The following is a 10,731-nucleotide window of genomic DNA, read 5'->3' on the forward strand; positions in this document are numbered from 1 at the left end:
GAGACGGTGTTGCATCAGGGTGAGCATATACCAGTCCTCTGTGTAGCAAGTTTTGGAGATGAACTGCGTTCATATGAGGGACCCAACTGTGTCACAGCATTCATGGACGAGATTTTTGGAGTTCGTGAATCGTCAAAACGTGCTCGCGATGGTCGAAACATTAGCCACATCGAACCCAAATACAAAGATGTGCGGATAATAGCACACAATTTGCGAGGCTTCGATGGCTACTTCGTACTGACTTACCTCTACGGTAAGAATTTCGAACCTCATGTTATTTTTGACGGCTCTAAAATATTAGGAATTTATCATTTGAAACTAAATCTCATCTTCTTAGATTCTTATTCGTACTTATCAGTTCCCCTTAGAAGGTTACCTGCAATGTTCGAATTACCCGAGGTTCGAAAAGGATTCTTTCCCCATGCATTCCATACTCTACAAACTACAGATTATGTAGGTCCTATTCCTGACCAAAAACATTTCAAACCCGAATTTATGTCGAAGGAGGATAGTGTAGAGTTCCAAACGTGGTACTGTCAGAAGAAAGGCCAATCGTACGACTTAAAAGCAGAGCTCATGGCATATACACTTGACGATGTACGGGTATTACGTGACAGTTGTAATAAGTTCAGATCTCTCCTAATCGATATCTCCGACGTCGATCCGTTCAACCAAGATATCACCATAGCAGGAACGTGTAGTAGAATTTTCGCGAGGAACTTTCTACCCCAAAACACGATGGCTATCCTCCCCCCCAGGGGGGTATCGAGGGTCGAACCTCCAAAGTCGAAAAGCAATTGCATGGCTATCGTGGCTAGAACAACAAGAGAACGCACCGATACAACACGCCCGCTCGGTTGGGGGTGAGGCTCGGATTGGGCCCTTTTTCGTTGATGGGATCCGAGATAAAACAGTTTACGAATTTCATGGTTGTTATTTTCATGGATGTAGGATCTGCTATCGAGGTAATACGCTACAGACAAACAGAAATCTACCCATGTCAGTGCTCTATGAAGAAACGTTGGATCGTGAAACGTTTCTGAAAAACCAAGGCTACAACTTGGTTTCCATATGGGAATGTCAATTCGATGAAATGAGAAAAAATAACCCCGTCATGAACGCATTTGTAGCCAATTTTAATATAACAGAAGCGATTACCCCTAGAAGTGCCCTCAGAGGTGGTCGTGTGGATTGTTTTAAACTGTACCACAAAGCAGATGAAAACGAGCAGATTCATTATATGGATTTTTGCTCCCTATACCCCTGGGTGTGTAAATACGGAGTGTATCCGCGTGGCCATCCAAATGTTATTCTGAGAGATTTCGATTACAGCAACAGAGCATACTTTGGCATTGCTAGTGCACGCGTGCAAGCACCAGAGAAGTTGTTTCTTCCAATATTACCGATAACATGTAATGGAAAGTTAATTTTTCCTCTGTGTGCAAAATGTGCTCAGGAGGAATCAGCCCTCTGTAATCACGAAGATACGACCATAAAAGGCGTATGGACAACTCCAGAACTGTATTTGGCATGTGACTATGGCTACAAAATTATCGAATTCTACGAAGTGTGGCACTTTGATGAAACACACGAATCGTTGTTTGGTGGATATATCGATACCTTCTTGAAAATTAAACAAGAGGCTTCGGGGTGGCCTCAGGGCATCGATCGTGACAGCTACATCCAAGAACTAAATCAGAAGGAAGGTATCACACTTGATCCTGCTCAAATTAAAAAAAACGCGTCCAGACGCGCTCTGGGAAAGCTGTGTATGAATTCTTTATGGGGTAGGCTTGCCATGCGAACAAATCGTGTAAATACTGTTCTATGCAAGTCCTACTCAAGCCTCGTTGAACACTTCATGGATGAAGGTAAAATTATCCACGATGCTCGACTAGTCACTGAAGAAAAAATGCTGATAGCATACAGCGTTCTTGAAGGTACAGAAGCCCCATATCGCAAAGGAAATGCTGTAATAGGGTCCTTTGTTGCTTCATACGGACGAATTAAACTGTATGAAACCATCGCACCTCTGGGAGAGCGTTTAATTTATACAGATACCGACAGTTTGGTATTCTCATATAAGCCAGGCGATACACTTCCATCTACAGGTCACTCACTAGGTGAACTAGTAGATGAATTGGAAGGTGACAATATTTTAGAATTCGCTACTTCAGGACCCAAATCGTATTCGTACAGAACACGCTCGGGCAAATCTGTAACAAAATGTAAAGGCATTACCCTAAACGAGAACAACAGCCGACTCGTAAACTTGGATGTAATGCGATCAGCGGCAATGGGTGAACATGTTGAAGTGACTGTTCCTGTACCGTTCAACGTGAAACGTGACAAATGGCAGTGTAAGCTACTCCATACATCGTTAACTAGGCGGTATGGTTTCACATTTAAGAAGCGCATAGTTGGAGAGGACACCCGCACATTCCCATATGGATACTTCCATGAAAAACACAATCAAAAATGATTCGTCGGTTATAACACTGTCACTATGTGTTCGTTTATCCACCCCTTCACATGTGTCGCGGCCGGTGGTACTCAAAGCGGTAAAACAACCTTCATTCTGTCCCTTATTAAAAACAGCAAACAGTTAATTTCACCCCCTCCGGAGAGAATAATTTACTGCTACTCTGAAGAGCAGGATCGGTTCTCACAGTTTCCGCAGGTTGAATTCGTAAAAGGTTTGAAACTGCCTGAAGTCGATAGACATGTCAGAAATCTAATCATAATCGACGATCTCCTACACGCTGCAAAAGACAGTTCCGAAATCGCTGAAATATTCATTAAAGGAAGCCATCACAGGAATACAAGTATCTGTCTTCTCTCCCAAAATTTGTTCTGTCAGGGTAGTCAATATCGGACCATCAGTCTTAACTCACACTATTTAATCGTTTTTAAAAATCCCAGAGATTCCCGACAAATATCTCACCTAGCCTCGCAAGTATTTCCAGGGCGTTCGAGTGTTCTAGTCGATATTTATAAGGAGGCCACAGAAAAACCGTTCTCATATTTATTACTGGACTTTCGACAAGATACACCAGAACAATTACGTCTGCGCTCGTGCATATTACCGGAGGACGGCCCGTCAATTACTTATGTACCTTCATGGCTAAAAGACTCCGAAAACATAGTGACTTCATCAGGTTTTTGTCTGGTGCCAGCCCCAAGCAAGCAAATACAATTTTGAGACAGACATCGCACTCTCAGGTCACGGTTTTGTGCGAACTGTGTAAGAATTTACTAAGAGGTAACATACCAATCACTCCACAAGAACTTCGTAGACTGCAGCGCAAAAAGAAGCTGTTACGTGTTCTAGCGGATAAAACAGTCCCCTTCACAAGGCGACGGAGACTTATTACCCAACAGGGAGGTGCACTGTTTCCCTTACTGGGCAGTCTGATAATTCCACTGATAACATCGCTAATAAGAAAATGAACGACTCGTTCAAAAAATATTTACTACTGGCACCACCAGAACACCAACGGATGATTTCTCTGGACGAAGAGATGTCCGAGATTCTGAAGAGACAGGACATGTCGATCGAATCCAAGGTGAAGGCCTACCTTCAAACATTGCAGGCTTTTCTGGGACTGAAGAAGAAAAGCGGGCCTCCGGAGGAGGCCCTCGTGCTCCCTCCCGCGGCGGCCGGGGAAAAGCGCGCGCCCAAACGTGCAAGGAAGAAGCCGTCGATTCTGACGTCTCCCCGTCGCTTGAGAGGAAAGAAAATACAGTGGATAAGTATGTGAGTACACAATTTTTTTTTTTTTTTTAAATTTGTTTATTTAAGTGATCGATTACATCTAAAGTAGCAATGATATCATTGCCCCACAAATTTTTACAATAACATTCGTTAACAATCTGTCTCATAGTAATACCGCGACATCTATGGGTTAAAAAGAAAACACAATGCAGTCCACAAGCTATAGATTCCCGATGTTGTATTACAGTCTTGTTATGAGTCCACTTGCGACTTTGCCTTTTCAGAAACGCCACAAAATCTTCGGGCGGGGGGCGGGCAAACGTGTCGAAGTAATCGGCTTCTTCTTCTTCTCCGAGGTAAATAGCTATCCAATGGGTTCCTGGTCTGTCGGATGGATCGGTGTTGACGACTAGAAGAAACGGTTTACTAAGAATGTTTGTAGCCAGTTCGTCGCGAGCACATACACTTATGGGGTAATCTTTAACAACACTTTCCAACAAACGTGCTATTTCTTCAGTGTTCATAATCCAGAAGAACCGACCTGTCTTTTGTCAGCGAAACCACGTTCTCGAATTCACTGTACAAGACGCACGTGACGTTTTCAGGCAATGGTGATGAAAATTTCAGTTCGAGACGTACGCTCCCCCGTTTCAGAGCACTAATGTGTGCACCAATGGCGTTTTCGTCTGGCGATAAATCAAAACCGTACAATACATTACCGAGTGGATACTCGGAATATGACAAATCGTTTCCGGTGTCTTCCGTCCATTTATTTAATGAAGAGAAGAGTGACAGATACGATCTCGTATACTGTCCTGTCTTGAAGTCGGGAGTCAGAGGTATTGACGGGTACTGAATGCCATCGGCAGTCACTTGTAAGTAACACAGGTTGAAGTGAGAGAAGTTAAAAGGATTACGAGAGTACGATCCATTGAAACCTTCACTCGACACCAAACCCACAATCACGCGCGATGGAATTTGTCCTAGGAATATATTATCACGTGTGGAATCTACCATTCCTTTGGGAATAGAAAAGTATGTCACGTTCACGCGATTAATAGGGTACACGATCGGGTTCTTCTCTAAAACATTGATGTGTGCTAGTTGAATCTGAGGATTCAATTTCACTTTACGTACGAATAACGTTGCTTCCATAATGTTCAACTTGGCAGTCGACGAATCGTTGGAAAGCAAACAAAATTCGGGGGAACTTCTTACCAGTCGTAAACGGAGGGAGACGTTATTCACTATGTATTTAGATTGGTGACACAGATCGAGTCGAAGTCTTCCTAACATCTCTGCAGTTTTCGATTTTGAGAAGAATTTCAATCGTTGGTACATACCACTGTCGTCCTTCTCGAACATCTGTTTAACATCGGTGTACTGATCTTTGACGTACATCTCAGTTGTCAGTTGCGAATTCTTGGCTTCCCGTCCATAGTTAAGAAGTGTTTCCAGGTATGCACGATAAGGGTACGTATTCGATGATGGGTTAATCAGTTTGTCTTGTACAAAGAGATCGACTTGACTGAATAGAGAGTGAAAGAAATTGTTAACGACTCCTACTTTATCATTTTCTTCCAGATCTTTTCCATCGCTTCTGGTGATTCGCACCTTCAACCGCAAATAACTTTTCCCGAGGTCTAGATACTCTTCCGAAGTCCCCGGAATATAGAATTCGATCGGGCCTACACTATCTACAGATGCCAGAGGAAGGAAAGTAATATACGACGACCGTTCGACACACATATTAGTGGCAGGTTTACTGAAAAGATCCAGCTCAGACATCATAACTTCCATCGAAAATATCGCGACGTCTACGTTTACCACCTCTCTGATTACGCACCTTGTCTTTAATGGCTTGCCCGACTTCTGATACACGATTTAAAAACGAACGTTTAGGTGGAACACCTGATATAACATCATCAACGATATTTCGTCCTGCCGAGAGTACTTGTCGACCGATGAAAGCTGCTGCAGGTTTGAGTATAGGTGTGAGAAAGCGGAATGCAGTTCGGAAAATGCTTCCTAATCCGTGACCTCTCTGGATGGAGGGCCCAGCGAAGTAGGGGTTCCCCCCTGCTTGCATTGTGTAGTAATGGACGTACGCATTCATCGTTCACGGAAATGGAGTTTAATTGTAGTCTTTCCCTCACTGAACGGTACGAATTCACCGCTATCTGTACGCACTTGGATGGTTACTGTATGGAACGTGTTTAACTGGAGTGGGTAATAATCTAAATGCGAGAACTCTCCGTTATTGGAAAACGATACGACACGTAACAGTGGCGCTTTCGTATCGCCTACAACCTGATCCTCAATTAGGTTACAATAGACGAAATAGGAACTGACACCCCTATATATATCTGCCTGGTACTTAGCGTAAACTCTACCTTCTAAGTCTCTGCCTAGTTTTTCGAAACCTAGCATCTGACCGAGCCCTGTTTTTGGGAAGCGAAGGTAAACCGATGGATCGATTTCGATAGACACTATACCTATGGAGTTCACTTTTGCGTCGAGTTGGGGTGCCAGCTTCATCATGGCGTTAAGCACCTGTGGTATACTTTTGTAGCTCCCTCGTGGCAGTTTACAGACCTGAACAGCTTCTGCTTTCACACCCCGATATGTGATCGTTCTATTGGGTGCTTCTTTAGGCAATGTGATTTCCTTCTTGGAAAGCCACTCGCCGACGTGATAATTTCGGAAAATATAGAACCCTCCTTGATCCTCGCTAAATGCCTTATCGAGACCTATAACCCGTGTAAAAGCTTTAGAGATTTTCACAGTACTCTCGTTCTTCACCCTTAACGTGAACTGTTCTTTCGTTCCGTCAGTTTTCACTTTCAGTTGAATGTCACTGTCGACAGAATTAATATCATCGATAAGTTTTGAGGAATTGGTATACATTTCTTTTAATACTGTCATCGCTCTGACTTCTTTTTTCTTTTTGGGGTACAGAGTGAATATGTTCCATCCATCGGAGATATTATCCCATGAAAGAGGGAAGTGTACTTCGGCAAGTGCTACTTCCCACTTGCCAGAGAGAGAAACAGCATTAGGCAGTTCCACTGTGAATTGTGACTGAGAATTTCTGGGATGTAGATCCATACTAGCATTACTGGGAAGTGTAAGGAAAAACATCTTGTGAGCTGACCCAGCTATTGAAGCTTTGTGGGTAGCCTAACCATTTGACTAATAACTGACGTTGTCCTCTGACTGTCTTTTGTTTAAGTACCTTTTCGATGGGGTAGACGTCAGGGGGTACATTATCGTCAAAGTTAACTTTCTGTAACTGTGTTTCGTAAAACGTTCCTTCTATCTGATCACCATCACGGCCTGTCACACTGTACACAACAGGGTTACGCTTCAAAACACGTGTAATAGTAAACACTTATCTCGTCCAATTCCCCCAGTAACCTTTGCGAAAAGGGTGAGACCCGCTGCTCAAAACAACTCTATCTCCGATTTTAAATTTCGGTTTCAGGGTTTTGGTACGGTTGTAGTAGAGTCTATTATACACTTCTTCTTCGTTAGCAAGTGTGACTTTTACAGGGGCCATACCAATAGAACGATGGGTAGTACGATTATACGTAGCCACAATATCGTCGAGTACGTGAATATATTTCTGACTTTTGGAATAAGAAATCCACTTATAAATTTTTTCTTTGAGTGTACGTATGAACCGTTCGGCAATAGCTGCCTTCTTTTCTGATCTTGTTGTATAGAAATTGATACCAAGGGAAAGGAATAACCGACGAAGAGGAGCATTAGTGAATTCTTTTCCTTGGTCGGTGTTAACGCAAAATGGTGTTTCTTCTTCGAAAATAGATTTGAATGCCTGCACCACCTCGTTGGCTTTTTTGCTTTTCAGTTTTCTGACCCAAGAATATCGCGAGAAGCAGTCCACACAAACCAGAAGGTAACGATATCCATCGTTTGAGTCGGCGAGAGCCGACAGGTCACCTAGGTCACATTGAAAAGTGTGATTAAGTCCGGGAACTTTAATTTGGTTTCTCCGAAAATTAATTCTTTGCTGTCGATGTCTCACGTAAGTAGGTTGACTAGCTAGGAATTCGCGAACAACACGTCTGGGTAATTTAGTATGTTTTTGAAGAGCATCAATAGAACTGAAACTACCTATTACTTTAGGATTATAATAGTCTGCTAACATTTCTCTGTCTCCACAGGTAGGAATGGACAGTGTCGAAGACATCGCACTACTTATATTTGTCATCATCCTGATAGTGATTATTATTATCTCGGAACAGCAGCTTGAAGATTGGAGGATGGACTGCTTCCACACATCTGAAAATGTTACTGTTTGTTCATAGATGTACCTTTTTAAAAATTGTTCATTAAAAAGCAGAAGTTTTCTTTGGTGTTTGAGTTTTTGATTTAAGGAAACGAGTCAATAAAATGGTTAACACACATAAGTTAAGACAATAATAATAAAAAGGCTCTAATTAAAAAAAGTATCTTCATATTGAATCTCTAAGGAAACGAACCTATAAAAGTTTTACTCACACACAAGAAAAAAAGACTCAGGTGGATTAGTTAATAAACACTACGACAATGAGTTTTCTTTTTATCAAAGGATCAATAAAGGTTTAAATCTATGAGAAGACACTGCGAAAGAAAATATTTTTTGTCACTTTTAAAAATAAAAAGTGGCTCTTACTGCGACATTACACAATTAACACAAATATTCCGATGACATTATTTGATATGTTTATCGCTTCAGTAAATAAAAAGTGATGGAGGAAGTCATCAATAAAAAGTGATGGAGGAAGTCATCATGCTGGGACATTACACAATTAACACAAATATTCCTACAAGAATGCGTGTGGTGGCCTAGAAAAAAAAAATTAGCAACACAGGACGTGTAGACCGTTTTATATAAAAGCTGGGTACAGTCTGTCGTGACATTCACCGTTTTTCGGGTCTCAGCTCAACTACAATTCCACTAGTCTGTACCATGGAGCCACGCTGTGAAAACATGCGTTTTCCCCGTCATTGGCGGGGAATTGGAAGTAGACCTTTCCTCAACTGGCAGGGGGAGATTGAAATTCCGGACAGCTACCTACAACAGCGAAAAGAAAGAAGTAGCGACGAAAACATGCGTTTTCCCCGTCATTGGCGGGGAATTGGAAGTAGACCTTTCCTCAACTGGCAGGGGAATATTGAAATTCCGGACAGCTACCTACAACAGCGAAAAGAAAGAAGTAGCGACGAAAACATGCGTTTTCCCCGTCATTGGCGGGGAATTGGAAGTAGACCTTTCCTCAACTGGCAGGGGGAGATTGAAATTCCGGACAGCTACCTACAACAGCGAAAAGAAAGAAGTAGCGACGAAAACGTGCGTTTTCCCCGTCATTGGCGGGGAATCGGAAGTAGACCATTCCTCAACTGCCAGGTGGAGATTGAAATTCCGGACAGCTACCTACAACAGCGAAAAGAAAGAAGTAGCGACGACAACGTGCGTTTTCCCCGTCATAGGTGGGGAATCGGAAGTAGACCATTCCTCAACTGCCAGGTGGAGATTGAAATTCGGGACAGCTACATAAAATCGACGGGGACGAGGTTTCGTCCGAGTTAAAAGGTGGAACTTTTTTAATTTGTTGATTGAAGTGTACATGTACGTCGGAAATTGTTTTTTTCATTTGTTGATAGAATAAATACATGTATGTCTAATTGAAAATGTATTTTCTTTTTATCAAAGGCTGAAATTTTCTTTGGTGTTTTGAGTTTGGGATATTAGGAAATGTGTCAATAAAAAGGTTTACACACAACTTAAGAAGATATACTGTAATAAAATGTATTTTCAAAAAAGTTTACATGCACACAAGAAAAGACTCAGGTATGATAATAAAAAAAAAAAAAAAAACTCGGTAAGCAAGTGGCGCCATCTAGGGAGAGAAATGAGAACTAACTATCACTTTCACACCTGTACTTGGAGTATAGTATGCAATTGAGTTTAAATCACTCCAGGTATTATGCAATTGAGTTTAAAACCATTTAGACTTTATGTAAATGTGTTTGAACCCCCAACATATCTACTCACCTCCTCCTGCGACTACCCGGCTTCAAGACGTCCAACGGCCCACCATCTCAAAAAAAAAACACATCTAAACGACGATGTCTTGCCATTCTGAGTACTGCAGATGTGACTGTCCCACTGAGCAAGTCAAGAAATGGGAATGTAGTGATGTGGTTGTAACCTATGTTTTTTATAGACATGAATAATTTTCATAATGTGCCGCTCTGTAAGGTGATAGATCGATTTCTATTGAGCATTTGAAATTTTAATGCTAGGATGCCATGAAAAACATTTTGTTCTGTTAATTTTGTTGAGCATTTAATTTCTGATTTTCGAAACCATCTGATTACAGATTTTAAATAACACTTTTTAGTAAGAAAAACAAAATAAAAACTACAAAAAGATCAACAAATATCTAGTGTGCTTTTATACAGGTGCCCTTTTTTGATCCCGGTACCTATGTCAACTTCCTGTCTGAGACCAGAGGCATTCTCTATAAAAGCCTTTTGTCATTTGGGGTGTCAGTTTTTCTGTAAGTAGCAAGCCGGGTTTTTCCTGTTACGTACATGCCTTTTGCGATAGAAAACACGCAATTTACAAAATTGTGTAAACATCTTGAGTTTAAAAACATCTTTAAAGAGACACTTCTCTGGCATTTATTGGAGTGGCGAAGCCTTTGGCCATTTTTGATCAGATCGACGCCCTCTTCTGTAGGATTTGTTAGAAATAAACCTGTGGCAATCGATTCTCAGTTCATCAATTAGTTAATTGAAATGCAAAGTTGGTGTGCTGTATGTGTGCAATTCAGTGTGATAATGAGCAAGTCTAAAAATTTAAGTGACTTTAAAAAAGTGGTATGGTAGTCGGTTCCAGAGACCCAGTAAGGGTAACTTGAAAACAGCAATCCTACTGGGGTTTTTACATTCTACTCTGTCTAGGGTATATCGAGATTTTTCCTATAACCAAAGAACATCCAGCC

The 10,731-nt window shown here is 41.6% G+C and overlaps 1 protein-coding gene across 1 annotated transcript; it reads right to left on the minus strand.

Moving 5' to 3' along the window:
* Positions 1–4,228: 4,228 nt before the first annotated feature.
* On the minus strand, positions 4,229–5,464 carry LOC150078146 (uncharacterized protein F54H12.2-like). Its single transcript, XM_090384476.1, has one exon. It carries the CDS (start codon positions 5,462–5,464, stop codon positions 4,229–4,231), a length of 1,236 nt encoding a protein of 411 aa, XP_090240602.1.
* Between the last annotated feature and the right edge of the window lie 5,267 nt (positions 5,465–10,731).

Source organism: Mastigoproctus giganteus, chromosome 11, assembly GCF_048544385.1.
Source record: "Mastigoproctus giganteus isolate SK-2022 chromosome 11, ASM4854438v1, whole genome shotgun sequence".
NCBI lineage: Eukaryota > Metazoa > Arthropoda > Arachnida > Uropygi > Thelyphonidae > Mastigoproctus > Mastigoproctus giganteus.

Bases quoted from the DNA above. Each gene is read 5' to 3' on its own strand.
- LOC150078146 (XM_090384476.1), bottom strand. From the start codon at position 5,464: ATGTGTGTCGAACGGTCGTCGTATATTACTTTCCTTCCTCTGGCATCT.